Source organism: Haliaeetus albicilla, chromosome 3, assembly GCF_947461875.1.
Source record: "Haliaeetus albicilla chromosome 3, bHalAlb1.1, whole genome shotgun sequence".
NCBI lineage: Eukaryota > Metazoa > Chordata > Aves > Accipitriformes > Accipitridae > Haliaeetus > Haliaeetus albicilla.
This window is the reverse complement of record NC_091485.1, coordinates 64,716,884-64,736,908: the sequence shown is the minus strand read 5'-3', so window position 1 is coordinate 64,736,908 and position 20,025 is coordinate 64,716,884. Positions and strand designations below refer to the sequence as shown.

At 37.6% G+C, this 20,025-nt stretch overlaps 1 protein-coding gene across 1 annotated transcript in view; it reads right to left on the bottom strand.

The window, feature by feature from the left end:
* Positions 1-3,153: 3,153 nt before the first annotated feature.
* The window catches only part of FAM91A1 (family with sequence similarity 91 member A1), a 29,218-nt gene continuing 12,346 nt past the window's right edge, over positions 3,154-20,025 (bottom strand). Inside the window, exons 9-24 of the mRNA XM_069780007.1 lie at positions 19,838-19,944; positions 19,035-19,073; positions 18,817-18,929; positions 17,782-17,900; positions 17,243-17,355; positions 16,955-17,041; positions 16,061-16,193; positions 15,236-15,384; positions 14,622-14,756; positions 12,343-12,456; positions 11,326-11,398; positions 9,922-10,071; positions 9,315-9,422; positions 8,900-9,023; positions 7,703-7,772; positions 3,154-6,301 (exon numbers count right to left, since the gene is read on the bottom strand). Coding sequence (XP_069636108.1) covers positions 6,125-6,301; positions 7,703-7,772; positions 8,900-9,023; positions 9,315-9,422; positions 9,922-10,071; positions 11,326-11,398; positions 12,343-12,456; positions 14,622-14,756; positions 15,236-15,384; positions 16,061-16,193; positions 16,955-17,041; positions 17,243-17,355; positions 17,782-17,900; positions 18,817-18,929; positions 19,035-19,073; positions 19,838-19,944 — 1,811 coding nt within the window. The 3' untranslated portion in view covers positions 3,154-6,124. The remainder of the gene's footprint in view (positions 6,302-7,702; positions 7,773-8,899; positions 9,024-9,314; positions 9,423-9,921; positions 10,072-11,325; positions 11,399-12,342; positions 12,457-14,621; positions 14,757-15,235; positions 15,385-16,060; positions 16,194-16,954; positions 17,042-17,242; positions 17,356-17,781; positions 17,901-18,816; positions 18,930-19,034; positions 19,074-19,837; positions 19,945-20,025) is intronic.

Genomic DNA, 20,025 nt, shown 5'->3' with positions numbered 1-20,025 from the left:
ACTGTAAGCAGCAGACTTGTAGCTAGGGTAAAAGCCCACATGCGGTAGAAAACAGAATAACGGAAGTCCCTCCACCCTCATACAGGATTTTAGGTAATAACTGCAATGAAAGAAAGCTTTCAGCTTGCCAAAGGCTTTAGAAAAGGAAAAAAAAAACAACACATGAACGTTAGGAATAACAGGAAAGACATAAGCAGAGATTCAAAGTTAGATTTTGCACATGCACGACAAGCACAGTGTAAAGCAACTAAGAGGGACATGCAGGCCAGCCGTGGGTAAAAAGCTGAGGCTGCAGCACAGAAACGCACAGGAAACAAAACATTAAGAAGAAAATGGGTATCGCAGAAAGTGCAATAGATTTTCTGTCTATAGAAAGAAAGAAAGCAAAAGCTACAGCCCAGGAAAAACAAGTTCAAGTCTTACAATGGTAAAATCATAAAAGAACTAAACCCTTATCACTTACAAACAAAATGGCAAAGAGGTTGAAAGAAGACAAACACAGAAACCACTGTTCTCGAGTGATATTATCACTGATTCATACAATGCAGAAGCAATTCAGAAGACACAACAGAAAAACCTATGAAAGCTTTGCAACAGATCTCTTCAGTTTCTCACGGTGCTTTTTTTCAGCTGGGATGCTTCCTACAGGCACATTACATCTAGACATAAAGGATGCAGCCACTTCATCAGTATTTCCTTCTTTCATATGGAGGGGGAAGACCCCAAACACAATAGGACAGAAAAGTCAATAAAAAAGCAGCCAACTCTCAGGTTAGGAAATCAGGTTAGCTGCCCAGTAACCACCAAAAAACCTTTCTGCATTCGCCTGTGTAACAGTCACAAAGGAAAACTCACTACTGCTAGACAGCCACAGCTGAAGCGGTGTTGTGTGTTTCTCAGCAGCAAAACTCACACTCAGAGCTGGAGGCCACAGAAGCCATTCAGTGCTGCTGGACAAGAAAAGCAATCAGTTCCAAAAGCAGTCAATTCCCCCATACTGGACACCAGCAGGTAAGACAGAACCTAGAAGCACATCAACAACTTCCAAGTTGCTGCAGCCACATGCCTTCTTGCTACTGTTCTCAGCAGCATCACGCTCCTGCTCTGCAGTGTTTGTTCACCCCCATCTCCACCCACCCTCTCCTCCAAGGTCTCGGTCCTCTGCACTTTACTGCTGCCCTGGGCTCTAGCCCCAGTCTTCTTGTTGCCATTAAGTTTTCTTGTCACTGGCTCATTTGCTTCCATGCAGCTGGTACCGCACAAATAACACATTCATAAAGCTGGTCTAACACTGGTAGTCTGGTAGCAATGAACTATAGTTTTACAAAAATGTGTTGTGCTGTATTACTGGCTGTATGTTCTGCTATACTAATGTGAATTTTGTCTAGCATTTGACCCTGCCCTACTTAAGTGTATAAAATCACTTCATGTATTTTATAACCAGAAGCATAGAATAGTTGAGGTTGAAAAGGACCTCAGGTGGTCTGTAGTCCAACCTCCTGCTGAGAGCAAGGTCAGCCAGGAGATCAGGTAAAGTTGCTCAGGGCTTTATCCAGTCTGTTTTTGAAAACCTCCACGGATGGAGGCTGCACAACACCTCAGGCAGCCTGCTCCAGTCCTTGACTGTCTTCATTTGAAAAAGAGGGGAAAGAAGTTAAAAAAAAAAACAAACCACACTTTCCCTTATATACTTTGCAGGGGAAAAAAAAACCCAACAAATAAGCAATTGTAAGAAATTATATTGCTGTTGTACAGAAAGATATAGGAGAAAACATGGGTCAGCTGTGCACCTATTTTGAGGTTCTCTCAATTCTGCTTGGACTTGGAACAATAGTTTTCTCTGAGTGGTTGGGAGGGTGGAAGGGAAAGCAAAGGGTGGAGAGCGGAAGCCTAGAGATACAGGACACAGATCCATAACGTAAAGAGACAACAATTAAACAAATTAGGTCTCCATTAATTTGCAGGAATCCAACATCAGTATTTCATTAAAGTTGTCATCAACTAATGCCTCCATCACCCTATTTGCACGGCAATACTTGATTCACTTTTGTGAAGCTGTGCAGAATCATCTAACAAAAGAATCAAGGATACAAGGAGTTACCTGCAACCCTAAAGCCTGCATTACCTAAGACAGTGATTCAAGTTTGCTCAACCTGACCACATCATACATCATTTAGCTCCAGGTGTACGAGATGGAACCCTGAGCCATGTACCTCACTGCAGCCCCAGAAGTACTTTATGTTTCCAAGCCCAGCTCAATTCCTAAAGCCTGCCTAGTCCCAGCTCACCAGAAGGCCCATTTCCAAAAGGCATCTTGTACCAAGTGTTCCTAAGCAAGTCATTTTGATTATCAAAGTCACCCAAAGCCCTCTTCAAGAAGCATTAAAAAGCTTGGCTTTGTTCCAGGGGATGGGGGGAGGATTAATATTAGCTTCAAGTGCTGAACAATAAAACCAGATACATTTCATCTGTGGTCCAAAAGGAGCCTTAGGCTCTATCACGATGACAAAGCAAGAGGCAATCATTTGGAGTATTCAAGTGGAACAAAAGGACTCCAGGTTGAGAAGGAAGGAAAAAAAAATAAGAAAAAAGGTAGTTACATACCCATTCTCAAGAAAATCTGAAATAGAATAAAGGAAGGTTTAAACCCAGGAAGGAGGTTTTTAGATTTCATTCACCACCTAGGATCTAGGTCTGTATTTCTTTTTTATATTGTAATCAGTCAGACTCTCTGCAGTTACACCGCTAGGATGAATCCTCGGCTGAGAATACTTTAAAGAAACAAACAAATAACAATTTTGGTCTCATTTCTTCCAAGTTCCTAGTCAAAGAAAATGGGTAAGACACCACAAGGACAAGTGCCTTTAAATATAAAGTATCAAACACTACAGGTTTAGATTGTGGCTGAAGGAGATAGTGTCCACCATCCTCTTGTATTTTCCCTTCTCCTTACAGGTTAAGCATAGTGCATGGAAAAGACTACACTAAAATAAGGGGTTTCCATTGATAAAACTGCATTTCTGCAGAATTGCATGCATACAGGAAAAAAGATACTTTGATGACACTTGGTAATCTTGAGTACTGCAGTGAGAGTGACATTTTAGCACTGTGCCCAAGAAGAAAACTACTGCATGTGAAGGATTCTGCACATAGTTTGACCTACACCACAGTTTATTTGTAAACATTTGTTACATGTGCCAATAATTTAACTGAACACAGACTTTGTACAATTCAATGTATAATATTAACAATGTCACATTAGAAGAGTGCAACTGTATTCAGTTACAGTCGTACTTTAAAATACAAACCATTTGGAACACTGAACAAGAAAATAAAGGAAAATGTGAGAATGATGAGGGAAAAGAAGAAAGAACTGTGAAATAAGTCATGATCAGAAAACCTGAAAACAAACATAACACACTTTCTAGCTGGCTCCTGAACATCTTCAGGTATATCCATCTAGACTGAATACTACTTGGGTTGTGCCAGAGCACAAAGCCAACCTCTCTTCTGCAAGTTAAAAATCTTGCTGAAGATAGAAACTTAAAACAGCTTTACAGTGTGTAATGCATGTGATTTTCCCCATTGTCAATAAAACTACCTGAAGAAAAGAAATTGATTTAATTTGTCTTTATTTGCAATACAATATAAAATAGATTCTTTTGGTATGAAGATCTTTGAGATCTTATTTTTTACACCATATTTAAAACAATAGTCACATACTGAGTAAAGCCTCTGGACCATCCCAAGCACTGGAGCTGTAGTTGAGTTTCAGGTATTTTACGAACTTCTTTGGTTGCAATCTATTCAGTAAACTTCAGATATGCAGACTTGAACATTTAAGCTCCTAAACTAGTGTTGAAGCACATAAACTAGAGTGGCTTGAGTTTTAAAAAAACTGTAATGTATCTAGAATTTTCACCATTAACTGTAAGATTTATGGGTATTAAACAACTCTGAAGAGCAGGCTACTTTTATTTAGAAACTTTACTTTAGACAATGTAATAAGAAAGGGTATCCTTCACTTAGTAACACTGAAAAATACGCAGTGAGAACAAGAAATGTTCATCCATTTTCAAACTTCCATACAACTTGCACCATCATCACTTTACGTACTAGTATAGACAGTGCATGGCAAAATTCAATACAATACGCCAAACTAGCTCATCTACTACAGCTCACTGTAGCATTTAAAGTAACATCTATAGTACTGAAGGTGTAAGCCATCACCACTGCTTAGCTCCTCTACAGTGCTAGATATTGGCTTAATCTCCACATGACAATTCTCACAGTAAATGTTTCCTCTGCCATTTCTAGAAGATTGGCATCTAATTCCTCTTTAATTTCTTTTGAAGGAAATAAGGCAACTTAAAAAAAATGCTATGGAGAGTATGCATGTCCAGTACAAAAGTCACTGTAGTGTAAATGACCAATTTTATATAAATAAGCTAACTCTGTAATATATGCAGAATAGTAAGTTCAGCTGCTGTTTGTAAAATATAAAACCAAAACAGATGTAAGAAAGCGGCACTGAGCAAACTGAAGTACTACAGACTTCCAGTTTCTTAGAGCACAAGTCCTACACTTACACTTTAGGAATGTATATAAAGCAAAAGAAAAAAAAAGGAATTTTCACAGTTGTAACTGAAGACACTGCATTATCCTATCGTGGTATGTTTGTCCTTTTCAAATTTCTGTGATGTTTTTTCTTACAGCCATACAGAACAGGATACAAACCCATATGTCGCCATTTTTCTCCTTGCTGTTGTCCAGCATCATCTATGCCACAGATTCTTTGTCTGTTACATATTGTAGGCTAGTAATGACAGGATGGTTAAGTCTCATTTTTAATTATGACTATTTAAAACAAGGCAGTTCCAGTAAAGAAGAGAGTTGGCAGAGTACTTTAGACAGCTGGTTTAAAAGTCCTAACATTTTACATCTCCAGTTCTCCTTGTGTGTTAAACGGGACAGACTTTTTTTAAGCTGGCAGAAAGTTGTTAATGCCTAATATAAACAAAGTGAAATCACACTACATAAAATCATCCCCTACAAATAGAGCCAGAACATGATTTTAGATGAAACAGCTCACTGTTAACGTTTGTCATAATCAGCAGGTAATGGTTCAAGGAAACAGATGCAGAGAAGTCTCTGCCTACACATCCTCTGCTATTATCTTCCTTTGCTAACAACTGTCATGTGAAAAATCAAGAGCTCTGTTCTTTCAAACATTAATCAATGGGACAGATCTAGTTATCTACCTTAAACTCAACTTATGACATCAGGAGTTTTCCCACAGCAATCACAAGCTTCAAATAACAATGAGGGACTAACTCCCAGTGTGATCAAGTCTCAGACACTCCTGGTTTCATACAAAGAGCAAGATGAATCCATATTATCATGGAGAACCCCATGAACAGAGCCGACCACTTCAGCCCTTCCATAATTCTGCACCTCCATCAAATTCTACCAGAGATGAAAGTGCACCACTCATCTTCAAAGTGGCCTTAAGTCATCAGCAGGCCATTGAGTCTGACTAACTCAGCCTCCTGTAAGCACCAAATCTCTTTCCACTGTACTGATTTGTCAAGGCCCCAGTGTTAAGCCAAACTGCAGAATTCAACAATTCTTAATGCCCCATATCACCATGATACTTTTTTTTTAAACAGTATCACTGCGCTTTCAGAGGAAGAGCCAAATCTCTTACCTTTATACAGAAAGATTTTCAGTAATACAGTACAAAACTAAACAGAATTTATGTCTGAGTAACGAACATAGAAAACTACTATTGCAATTTTGTGGTGACAGCATAGAAATTTAACAATCATCAGAAAGCCTAGAAACGGTGTGTTTAGTTATAAAAGAAAGATTGTCTCAAGATAAAAATAGTGCTGACAGCTAAAAAGCTCTCTGTTGCAGCAAGATATGCAGTAATGAGTAACAAGTTCTAGACGGTTTAAGCACTTCCCCAATACTGCAACACAACACGTTTTTGTAACACTACCTTTACATGGGTTATGCTGCAGCAGCAGTACACTTCTTAGTGGTTGGCACTAGGAATTAACCATAATAGAAGAAAGGCATTCAGTGATCAATGCATGAGAATCCCTATTTGACCTGTTCCTTAGGTGTGGTTGAAAAAAACTGAGGAAGGGGACCATCCGTTCCATTCAGATAATACACCTTCTTTGAACATGAGATTCTTGGCAGGAAGTGGAACACCCATATCTGCAGAAACAGGCTGCAAAAGCAAACTTGAAGAACCAGCATCATGGAGCTGATCCAGTGTTGCAATACCTTCCTAAAAATCAAAAGGAAGAAAAAAGTGCCTTAAAAACAAGACAAACAATGAAGGATTTAACAGTTAGAATATGACAGGCTAATCTCATCTGCCAATACACTTAATGTTTCTGAAGTGTGTTACTTTAATCCAATAAACACCAAATCATTATGGAAATAAAAAACAGAATAAACAAAAGGAAGCATGACATAAGCATACAGTTGCCTCAGCTGCATCGGTGCATGCATTATTTGGCTTCCACAAAACCTTCAGGGAAGCCTGAGGCTTAAAATTGAAGGGAAGACCTAGCAAAATGAATTTAAAGCTATAAAATCTTCAAAACAGCTATCATACTGCTATTTATCCCATGTGCTAAGAGGTATATGTGTATTTGGAGGCACTGACTTGACCATCTTTTGATTAGTTTTATTTCCCACAAGTTTGGTTTTCGCAGCTTAAAAAACACTTCAGCACCTTCTTTTTTTCACTCTCTGATCATTATCAAGAAAAGTGTATCTTGGAGATAACACCTAAGACATTAGGACAGAAGTCACTTGAGACTGTTTGACAGATGGTTTCAAGGCTTCAAACCTACTGGGAATCTCCAACATTCCCATGAGGAGGCAGTTTCAGGATCACACCGTCCGTAACACCACCTGGTTAAGTAACCTGCAAGTTCCTTACCTTACTGAAAGATAGAATTTTAGAGAAAAGTATCATAAGACATAAGCAGCTAAGCAGATTCCATGTTACATGTAGACATGCCTTGCTAGCATACACTTCCATGTAGAATTATAGCAGGCTGCAGACCTGGCATTCCTCCCTGCTTGCTACACAAGACCCCTATTCTCTATCTATGCTCTTAAAATCCTGCCAGAGTATGCAGTTTTACATATTTATACTCATTCAACACCAAGTTCTAGAGGCACTTAGGACAAGTGCAAAAAGTAACTGGTATGAAATACATGTTAATGTATTTAATTTTTTCCTAAGGGAACACAGTTGACTTGAGATGCAGATAAAATCTCAGAAGATTAGCATATCCATGGTTTGCAGTAGATCCCCCTAACATATCTAAGAAGCGACCAAGTAACCAGCAGAGTAGGCTGTGTTACAACAGGAGTGAAGAACAATTTTGCTGTGCAAATCACATAAAAAAAAGAAACTAATTACACACAAGGTGCAACCACAGAGGTTAAGAGACAAGTATTAAATAAGGCTGGAAAAGGGATAAGGAAGTACTCACTCTTTGCTACCAGTAGAATTTGAGGCTGATAGTGCTCTTAATACAATTACAATTTAAAGCAAAAGCAAATAAAACAAACCACATATGTTTCCATACACCCAAGAATGGCAAGTAGGAAGGCAAAAAGGGATAACAGACCATACAGAATGATTTACATCTGGATTATTGCTCCTTACCTGGAATGAATGAACAAAATTAAGGACCTGAAGAGACAGCTTTCTACTGGAATGTAAGAGTTTTTGAAGGCTGTCAAAAACAAAAGAGAAGTTACATCCAAGGTGCACAAAGTTTTACAAGTACCACCATAGTGACTTGCTCACAAGTAACTCTAGTAGTACCTAACACTATGTGACAAAGTTAAAAGCTTTCACACAAAAAGCTTGATAATATTGTCATCACTGAAGAGATGCTCGACTCATCTGCTCGAGTCTAGTCAGCTAAATGCTATTTTCCCTACCACTTACAACGCACTAAAGTGAAACTATTGCAATTGAAAAATGCTATTTTACATAAGATATTAATATATTAGAATTTATCATATTTCATTCTTATCTAGGACAGTCTGGTAACAAGACTTTTAAGAAGCAGATTAGTTACACACTGTAAAAAAGCAGGTCAACTACTATAATAAAATCCTTCAGCCATGTTTTCAAGCAGACTTATTTTTGGTCTCCAGTACCATGCCCTAGGGGAAAAAAAAAAAAAAACAAAACACCACAAACACAAAAAACCAACTAACCCCAAAAACACCAAAAAACCACAAAACCACCACACAACAAAAAAAAAAAATCACCACCAAAACACCAACAGAGAACCAACCAAAAAAACCAAACCCCAAAATCCCACCATTGAAAGAGTAATCTTTCATAAAGAAAAGCTACAATAAAAAGCAGAAGATAGCTTGATGATAAGCCATGACTAAACTTAGCAAATAAGATACCAATAGTAAAAGAAAATTTCCACAAGAACTAAATGCATTTTATATCAAAGCATTACCAGTAAGCTTTCACCGCCACCCCAGAACAGTTAGGAGGAGGAAAGAAAGCCTATGCTAGGCTAGGAAGAGGAAATGAGTAGGAAGACACCCAAATTTACTTTTTTTCCTGATCTGTTCATAGACAGTTTTCTACAAAGAATTAAATTTCATCTTGCAGAAACTAAAAAACCAGCCTAATCTTAACCTTCACAACTAATGATTACTAGATTATACATTATAGCTGGTATATAAAGCAACCACCTTACCCACTAGAATTAGGTACTCTATGAAACTTAGCTCAGGTCTGCTCTTAGAGTTGCAGGTATCATTTTTTGCAGAAGCTCTGGACATAACACATACAACCTGTTAAACCTGTAGCTGATAAATTACAGCTTACCTTTCTTTTCTACATAATCCGTGAGTGGCAATTTTTCTGCAGACCTTCTGATTCAGCTCAGAGCTGAAGAGTGGAATGCCAAAGCATAATTCCAGGGGAACCCATTCCAGTTCTGTTGTGGGTACTACAGAAAGAAAACCAAGAGACAATCAAATTTTAAGACAAGACAAAAGCAAGAATACTGACCCCAGAATCAAGTTATCTCAGATCAGGATCCATTGGACAGTTCATACTTTTAAAGACAGTTCATTTACTGAACTGCTCAAAGATTTAAGGGAATCTGATTTTAAGGAGGAAGAACAGTTAGTGTTGCACTTGTCCCAGACAATCAAACAAGAACGTGTTCAGATCCTTAAAAACAAGCTATCTCATTGGACTGAAAATGTTTAGTACAAGCCTTTTGTCATGCTTTTACCTTCAAGGCTTTGCTTGACTGCAGAATCCATTGAGGTTTCTTCTATTACCATCTCAAATGATTCTGTGCTCCCATTTACATCAGATCCTGACGCTAGTTCAGCCTCTCCTAAAGGTAAAGTAATTATTACATAAACATGTAGATGAATATAAGTATAGTTACCACCTGACATAAGAAACATCACAAGCTTTGCCATACAGCTATAAAACTGGAGGAAGGGATATGGAGAAACATAGGGTCTGACTCATTTTAGAACTAAAGAGTCACTTAGGGATCCTCAACACACTTATGTAAGGTTAAGTTCTGGCATATAAAAATGACACAATTTACTTTTAATATTTTGAAATTATTCTTTTTCTCTTCTGTTAACTGTTCTAGTCCAGTGATTTTCAGTCTGTATGTGCTATTTCTGAACTAGTTGCAAAGAAGAATTAGGAAGCAAGCCTACTGCCAACAGATTCACACTCAAAAAGGGTTCCTGCCTGCGTTGGATAGTGTTTTGCAGAGTTCCAAATCGAAGTATTTAATCCTTTGTTCACCTTTGCTAAAGTGATTGTATGTGAAATTAAGGGAACGCAGCCAAAAAAGACAATTATTATTAACCCACCTCTTCCATCAGAAGCATCGCTCAGCTTTCTGTTAGCATGCCGACTTGAAGGATTCAACATAGTGACATAGCCACAAAAATGCTGCAAGTCTACTTTGTTTCTCAGTATTTTTAAAGCCGTATGAATGCCCATGTTCACACGAGAGAAATCTAGTAGAAAACAACACATATTCCAGCTTACTTTACAAGAAGCCTCCTCCACAACCATATAGTTCATCTCTAAGCCAGGCTAAGTTTTTTATCTGGATTTTTTCTCTCTTGTAACGCTCTATCTTAGTGATCACATTGGTAGATCTGGGATAACACGTAAGTGATCACAGTCTTCCCACACCAAGCACTAATGGGTATTTTATAGTACAATAAAAGAGCCAAGGAGAAGGAAAAATACAAACAGAAGACGATCTCTCTCTCACACACAGACACATACAGACAGCAGGGATGGCAAGGTTCAGCTAGGAATCAGATGTCCAGCTCTTTCAGTGCCAGAGTCTTTTATGGTAAATTCAATACAAGATACATGTTCCACATATCCGAAATTCTGAAGAATTAGAATACAATATTAGAGGTTAACAAGGAGTTTCAACATTGAGCTGTTCATACTAGAACTTAGAGATTCTGCCTTCAAGCTTTTTAACCTAGCATCAGGTTGGAAGAAAGACATCCCTGAGAGAGCAAATATAAAAGAAACTAATTTTGAACCTAGTAAAAACTAAATTAGGAAGTTAAAAAAATCCAGGCCAACTAGACATAAAGCTAAGTTGTAGCTTAAATAATTTTAGATTTCATACCTGGAAATTCACATTTTTATGACAGCTCTCAGTCGGGAAGGCTATGGCCTCAACTATGCAAAGCTTGTGTCGTACTCATCAAGGAGTATTTCAGAACATGTTCATTCCTGCCTTTCAAAATCAGTTGAGCTAGGCTCAAATCTCCTATTTGAAGGAATAGGAGATTTTGCTAAGAAAGCTCTTCCAGAGGAAAAACCTCCATAATAGTTCCTAGTGCTACTAATCAAGATAAGTTTGTTCAGTTTTGGTCTCACCTGTCTTACAGTTAAGATACACTGAATAGAATATATGGAAGATTTATTTATGCAGTTAATAAGCAAGTACACACAAAGAAAGATTCAAAGGTGTTTGTGGAAGTTACTTCTTTACATCTGTGCTAGGAGAGAAGAAAGGCCAGAAAACAGCCTAATTAGGACAGAGAAGATAGAAGGAAGAAGACTGTATCTCTAAGCCCAGAACAGACTTGTTAACCATTCAAATATCCTTTCAATTTTCTCATCTAACTTGACTCGTAAGTCCAAAAAAATTTGTATTAAAAGGATTATTGTAACCTTACTGCATAGTGTGCAAGAAAAATATGGTGGTGTAAAGATTACATTAAAAGACAGTCAGTTACCTCCCTGCTGCTCAGCTTCATCAAATGGGAAAGGTATGTGCATTGTTTCTCCCATTCCGTGCATGCCATGACCCTGAACACCAATAAATTGAATTAAGAACAGAAAAAATATACTCATCAGCTTAGCTTAGTCCTAGCTGTGCTCCCTTTTAATGAGTACAAGTCAAGTTGATGAAACAAATAACTAGAATGAGATATTTATACATTAAAGTTCTTGCTTAGCTGAAGTAAGTAATTAAATCAAATACCCTCCCCTTCCCCCCAAAATGCATGCAAGTAAACACCATGAGGTTAAATTTCAGTGAACAGCAACAATTTTTCTCTCCAATTACTGGTTATAAACAGATTTCCTAATCACTGAGCACTTGTGGAGCAAACGGAGTTTCCACCCCTAAGTACGTAACATTTTTGAGCAGTCAAGGCTGTCACAAGCGGGCCTTTGAGAATGTGTAATTTTATGTTTGTTACAATATTAGACATCTATCTGAATGATTAGTTCTGAGATTTCAGCTGAACTGAAGAAACAGAAGAGGAAGCTATTTTACTTCTCCAAATAGACAAACCCACTATTTCTGCTGGTTGTAATAAATAGCATGTTCTGCCCATACTTTACTGTAACAGCTAAATACCATGCACTCCAAAAAAGTGCATTTCTTGTAACGGGGAGCATGAACCGTTATTCCTTTTACCACTGCTGTCTAAAAAGCTTGTGGAGTCTCCACTTTCATTCCAGTTTCCTATATCCCCAACACTCGTAAAACCACATCTCATTTCTAGCTAGCAAAACTCTGTTATGTCTGCCCATAATGCAATAATGCATACATAATATGCATTCAGTTCAAAACCCATGTCTTGACCACCACTGAATCATAGCAGCACTGGCTACAGAAGTTAAACATATTTTTCAGCTCTTGGCAAAAGTGTAGCTCTCCTACGCTGTTAGCCTCCTCTACCACGTAACAGCTTAACTCAAAAAATTTTGCATAGTTTTCATCATTTATACAGAGCACTCTGTACCTGAATTAGAACAGCAGAATGTGTTAAAGCATCATTCAACATTGTGAGCACATTTGAAGTAGGAACTACTCCTGGGTCGTGACCCCAAGATGTTATTAGTAAGCGATCGTAGCCCTAGAAGAGAGAAATTAAGAATATTTACAGTAGTAATGGACTATCAAAGCACATAAAGTGAAATAGTGGAGTTAGGCATTAGCATATTGTTACAATTAGGAAGTTACCACAGGTAACTACAACTCTACAATGTTATACTTTGTACCAAGGATCACTCATGTTCATATTCCCGGTAAAGACAGAAGTTTGCCAACCTCAAACTTAAGATGCTATTTTGAACAGGAGATATCAGTCACCAATTCCTTTAGAGCTATGTGGCCATCGCAACAGCCTCTTAACATAAATTTAAAAACAAAATATAAGCTAGATAAACTAACACTGTCAACAGAGAACAAAGATATATCAATCCCCAAAACACCTATCCAAGGGGGAGGGACAGGAGGACAAGAACACTGACTAGGAAGTAATTTCCTAGTTTCTCAGTTTTCAAGACTGAATTCCCCTGCATCTCCAAAAGACTTCTAGAAATGTCTTGACAGTTCCCCAAGAAAATGACACTCCAAAACAGTAGCAGAAGCATTCACATATGCATGCAGAGGAAAAAAAAGCTCCAATAAGTTTGTGATTGTGCAGAATGTGAGATCGTTCAGTACAAGAAAACCTGACCTATCAGCACACTGATATTCAAGCAGTATTGAAGTTTTCCAAGGCTACCACACTGAACGCTTTTTACTAATACAAGTGCACAATCCATACATTTACTGGTAGTTTAAGCTAATGACAGACTAAGGTTTGAATCAAGCTCATCACCAATGGCCTCACAAAATGCCTTCTGCTCTAGAAGCCTTGATTCACTTAATCCTATGTTATCTTAAAGTAAGTCTTTGAAACATGGGTATCTACAAAATTTTTGAAATCTGAAAGGGAAGGAACATGTGAAAGAGTTTTGAGGAATGGAAAATACATCTACAAATCCTAGAGCCAGAGAGGACTGCTGATGTAGGTACACCAAAGAATGCACATCCCTCTCTGAATGACTCCATACTGTTCTAAAGTATTTAGCTCCTCAAGTATCTACTCAGAATGATGTCATGAGAACTGTAGAGGCCTCTCTGCAATTATAAATTTGAACAACATTATTTTATTAATTCTACTGTGAGCAGCAAGACCCAAATGCTGCTAAGCATCTGCAGCATTTCAAATCAAAGTCAACAGATAAAATTATTTTTGGTTCAGGCAAGTTCAGAAGCTGCCATGGCCACTTCCACCGAGGTTTGCCTAGTATACAGAATACCTAACAGTACTCCTTTGTGGCACGTTTGTCCTTATTAGCATCTCAGAGACAGAATGGCAGAATGCAGCATCTGAAGTCTTTCAGGCATGAGTTGATCACCTGGCACTGTTTTGTGGGACTCCTTGCCAAAGCACTGTACAGATGCTAAGAAGTTAGGTGGATTCAAGGCTGGAAGGAATTCGGGAGAGCAACTGATCACTGCAGAGACAAGAATTCCTCAACCTCTATATACACAAAATAATATACAGCTCAGGAAGTTCCACACCAGAACATGTGGTGGGCTGGAAAGGTCTTAGGAGGAAATATTACATACTGTGCTTATTCTTCCTACTTCCAGCCACCACTAGACACAGGCTACTGGGCTAGGAAGACCTTTTGTCCAACCTAGTGCAACCTTTATTAAATTATTCTGTCATTTAAACTGCAGGGAGAATTACAGCCTAGAAATTCAAAGTCTCCATCACAGATTTCTACAGTGGACAAGCTGGAAGTGATCATCTTAGCCATCTCCAAAACCCGGCGAAGTTATATCTAGAAGAGTCCTTCCTTGTACGATACTAGAAAAAGCACAATATACTAGGCGTGTATCTTTTGATATAGCTCTTCTACATCTTTGTAACACACTCTAGGGATAGGCTTACAAACTTAAATTCACAATGACTGTAGTACCATATTTTACACTAAAATTGAAAGGGGTGGCATCAAATACCCTGGAGTCACATTGTGACAAGAAGAGAGACGTAAGTAGCATTCCTTTTTCAGAACCTAGAAAGGAAACAAATCAAGAGGCTACGTAAAACTTGCTTCTAGAAAAGGTACATCATCTATAATGAATTGTACCTCTGACTTCAACTGTTATTCCTAAATAGTGTACAGCGTATCTTTGAAACGGTTGGAGAAGGGAGGGAGAATAAATTCATGCATACGCTACCTGAAAAATGTCTGGAAGTTTTCGAAGACGTGTTCCTTTAGAGAGCAACAGAGAGGGTGGTCCTTGTCCAGTTATATGGTAAATATACAGTTTGAACCAAACCGAACTGACTTCTGGTATCGCAGGTCCAATATGCTGAAGAGAGATTATTCAAGAAATTAGAAATAACTTAATATTGCAGCTGTTATATGTTACAGATATCATTTAAGAATCAGCAGTTTTAAAGAAATATAAATCTAGAACAGGAATTCAAATGTATTACTCTGCTACTTATGATATTCTAGGTACTTAGCCCAGTATTGCAAGACTCGTTACAGAAAGGTGGTAGTAAGGTATTTTCTATTAATATAAACTCAAGAAAAAAATATCTGTCATTGACTCTACTTGAACAGATAAACTGTTAATAAATTAAACAAACTTAATTTCCTAAGTATTCACATTTTTCCTCACTAAATTTTTTCTTTTTTTAGGTGAATTTCAATACTATTCTACATGCCAATAATTGAGTCACTTTAAAAGGGACATCTAACAGATGTATTCAAAACAAAGCTATTAAGAAGATATTATATTACATTATTAGATACTTGGGGGAAAACCCACAGTATTTTTTTCACCTGGGGTGTACAGCTGCTAATAGGTCGAATTTCATTGGTGAGTGGTGCCATGGAAACCAGCAGAGTATAATTTTTGTTGAGAACTCTGCTGCAGGTAGCTGGATCCAAGCCGAGCAAACTCTCACATCGTAAGAGGTCCAAGGGAAACCCTATGTTGAAAACGTAAGATTCTTAAATTATCACTTAAGATGGAACATAAAACCCAAAATATGATTTCAGGTTTTCCATTCCCCCCTGCTAAGCCATGAATACAATATTTTCCACAACTAAGTTTTAAATTATTGGGGTGAATTTTAATAAATCTGTAAGTAATTTCAGCAATTCCAGTCATACAGGGTTGCCTGGGACAGAACTACAGCTTGCTCCTCACCAACTAACTGATCCCAGAAATAAGCACAGAGATACTGAGGAAGTTCAGTAAGATTGAAAAAAAAAAATCTACCCTCATTAGAAGAATACACTCCCTTTCATGACTTGAAAAATGCTTCTTTGACAGAACAACTCTGAATAAACAATGACTCCTTTATTATGGCCTTCAGGAGCACAGGATTTGAAACCAATCTCTTTCCCAAGTTCAGCTTGTCTTGCCATCACTGTGCTTTAATCTGTTGCTTTGGAAGTTAAGTCCAAGACTTGGCACCCAAATGTCATTCAACAGGCAAACCCAGTAATGCAGGCTCAAAGGATGATGCAAAAGTGATGTTTTGGCTTCAAAAGTTTTAGGATAAGGACTGCTTTCTGAAACAGCAGTTTAATCAGAAAGCTGAGTCCATGGCAGATAAGTAAACAAACTTAGAAGGATTTCCTCACAAGCATTCACAGTACCGTTATTTGGTTGATCAGGCTGTACAGCTTGCGCCCCTAGGTCTTTATTATGCCGCAAAAACAGTATTGTGTTTCTCAGTGTAAGTGCATGATCGAAGTACCGTTGTGCTTCCCCTTCACCTGTGCTTTGAACCTAAACAAGAAACAAAATAAATGCATACAAGTGGCAGGTTGCTTCCACAAGCATCAATTACACAAAAGGAAAGATTAACAAATTAGCATTTTAAAGCTTCGTAATTGAGTAACAGCCCTGCAGCTTATATGCAAAGGTGTTCTACAGCAACTATTACATGAAAAGTAAGTCTTGGCCATGCTAGACAAACGGTCAAAAAGTACACAAAGACAACATCTATAAATCAGAACTACGACTCAGTCTTCAGGTAAAAGGATTTAAATGTCCAGTCATCCTGACTGGTATAAAATGATACAGCAATTAACAGCAGTCCTCCTACATAATTCTACAGTTGTCCTTCTAGAATTATCTTTAAAAGGTGGATAGGTTAAATATTCCAGCACATAATGGTCAAATTTTCCTACAAAAGTGATGTGCAGACTTTCAGAAATATTAACACCTTACTAAAAGGAAAGTCATTTCCATTGAACAAGCCCTAATGCAGATGTGTGTACAGACTCAGGCAGATGTAGTTCATGAACTCACTTTACTCACCACATTCATATACATGCACAGTGTGTCCCTGAAAGTCACTAGAGGTATAAATGCTGTAAATAAGAAACATTTTAACTGAACCACTTAGGTTTGGTATGATAAGGTGCTTGCTCTTATCATTGTATTACTAAATAAGCAGTTTTACACAACGAAAATACTGGGGGGTTTTGGCCCATTTAACACTTCAAGTGCTGAAAAAGCATTTGGTCAAACATGTAACAGATTACCTTTTCCAGCTCCACCAAGAAGCTGTCAAGACTCTCATCTGACAGTTTCCCAACTTCAAACATAGTGACTGCATGACTTTTCAAGTTCTGGAACAACAAAACAAAATTGCCTTAATTCTTTGAGAATGGAATGGGCAAGTAAAAGTTTTATTAATCAAAAACATTTCTTAGCAACAAACAATACAGAAGTTTTTTTTAATAATTACAGCTGTATCATATTGAAGTCAAAGTATTTTAAAGCTCTACATATTTATTCTTGACATAATACATTGAACAATTTTGACATACTGGTGAAAGATTTCCCATCATTAAAAAGGCAGTGAGAGTAGAATCAAACAGGAAGGCAATACGTTTTGTGTGTCCACTAGACAGATTCAGGCTGCTCACGCTGGCTGTTTCAGCTAATAGAGAACAAAAAGAAAATACATTATCACATTTGTTTTATTTAAAAATAAAATCATCAAGTTTAAGTCAAATCTATTAAAAAATAGAAGAGAAAAAAAACACGTTAGTTATTGCCATACTGAGTAGAACAGAATTCCCTTATCACTACTAAACTACTGATTGACTTAACTCAGAAGTTGGTATCTTTGCATCAATTGACATCCATAATACGGATCAGCCTCATCTTCAGAAGAAAAGCCATTTGTCTAAAGAATTTTAAACCAAGAAGTAGGCACCGCCTCCCCCACTGTATATTCCATATGAAAAATGGATCTACACAATCTTGTGTTTTACTTGTTTCTAGACCCCTTTACAGCCTATGGCACTCTAGCAATATAAAAATAATTGATCCTAATGTATTACAGTTTACGGTTAGTGCTAACCTGGATCATCTTGACTGTTGGTATCTGTATCTGTGGCTGATGACCCAGCTTCCTGTATAGGACTTCTGTTTTCCCCAGTGTCCCATGAAAGCAGCATCTTTTGAGGGTCCAAAGTACTCCTATTAATGTGAATTAAAATCCACATCTATCGGTCACTGCAGCACCAAAGAACTATCTCTGCCTTCCAGTGCTAGTTAGTCCATGCACAGGCATACCCGATACATGCCTTTCAATACTTCTAAGCCCTAAACCAGTCAAGCTTGACGTCCCTCAGAGTCCTGCTTCAGCAGAAAAGTTTATTTGGGGGGTTGAAAATATCAGATTTTGAAAAAAGACATCAAAAAAAATATCAAACCATCATTGCTGAAGAAGAATCCAATGGAAAAAAAAAATCTAATTCACTTTGGTCTCACAGTCTGAATTAGCATTAAAAGAGAACTCCGGCATAACAGCCCTTTTAAATAGCTTAATATGTATTGAACTAAAAGTGCCTGGCAGTTCTTAATTAATGCAACTTGGCACTCCAAGTTGGAGAACCCTCTGTTGATTGGTATTAACATCACTTTCCCAAGATTAGATATAGATATGCATACATGTGAGGGCATTAGTGACAGAACTGCAACAGTACCTGACAACAAGCAAGCAAACTTTATGTACATATTCACTGACAGCAGTGCCAAGAGACATTGTCTCTGTACTAGCACAGTAACAGCTGTTCTTTCCGGTCCCAGGAGTTTAAAGCAAGTGTACACTTATCTGCTTCAGAAGTGAGCAACTAGGCATTTAAAGGTCAAAAAGCCAGCACTAAGTAACAGCAACAAAAGTAGTACATTAAACTTCCAGGCTAAATTACCACCCCTTATCCTCAGATTAAAGGAGATCAAGTATTCTTGTCATTATACACATTAGAAAGCCAAGTGTGATTTGTTGTTGCAGAAGTCAAAGAAAGCAACCAATAGCTTTACAATCAGATTTTGGTTCTAAGCTTTCTCTTCAATGAGAAAAATAAGTCTTGTAAAGAATGAAGACACTTACTTCAGTCTGTTTACCGAAGGAACATTCTTCCATGATGGATGAAGATTATCCAGGTTTATTACTTGGCCTTTTTTATGAGCAAAGCCTAACCGACAATACATGGACACAGCATTCTGAAGAAACACACATACACGTAATAAGCCACTGCTATACGAAACCATGTTGCAAGACAGTGAACTTTCCATATAAAGTTCAACAGATGCATTGTACGCACATACCTTTACTAAAGATAAGTCAATCTCTAGGACGTTTGCAAGCTAAAAAAAAAAAAAAGAATCAACATCAACAATACAGTATTAACAATCCAGGGTAATCTACCCACTTGTGGTCTTCGACATCTTTGTTGGTTTTCTTTATTTTTAAACCCAGCCTGTACTGGTAGGAGCAATTTTGTCTTTATCGAAAGTGATGAAAAAAGGGGACGAAGTCTCATAATTGCCACACTTGAGAGCATGCAAAAGAAATATGAGGTTATCTTCCACTGTGTCATTTCTAGGCTAATCATGGACATCAGAAGACAGGCAAGGAGGGAAACAAATCCTGGATATATTTAATGGGTATTTTTCAGGCACTTATTCACCAAGTTTTAACAGTAAAACCTTAAGAAAACATATTTTTCATATTAAAGTTATAAATATGCAAAAGTTATTCCTACTTTAAGCCAACACCCTGCATGTTTCACTGCCAAAGAAAAAAGTTACTTTAATTTTTTTTTATTTCACACTAGCAAAACAGACTCTGTTCCAGTTCTAGGTCATATGAAATAGTCTACATTAGTCACCTTTGTATAAATTCATTCCACCTGATGGAATTGTTTCACTGAATTGAAGCACTTTAAGCCTGAAGCACTGTAGAAGTTACATTCAAGATAAAAGAAACAGGTTGGATCTTAAGCCTGGCAATACCTCTAAATAAAATAACTTGATATCGATCCACATCTCTGCCCTTAGTATTTTCAGCAGAGTGCTTTGAGCCCTTTCAAATATTCCTATCTCCCTGACACAGGGCAAGTTTTACTTACCTCTGCCACATTAGTGTGTTCATCTATTGAAACAAATATCTTGTACAGGAGCGTTTCAAAGTAATCACCTTGCACTCTGTTCATCACAAAACCTTCAAGTGGTGGCACTAAAAAGAAGAATTACTTGCAAAATTACAATTTGTTAACTTTCTTTATTAAACTGAAACTGCATTAAAAGGGAAAAATAA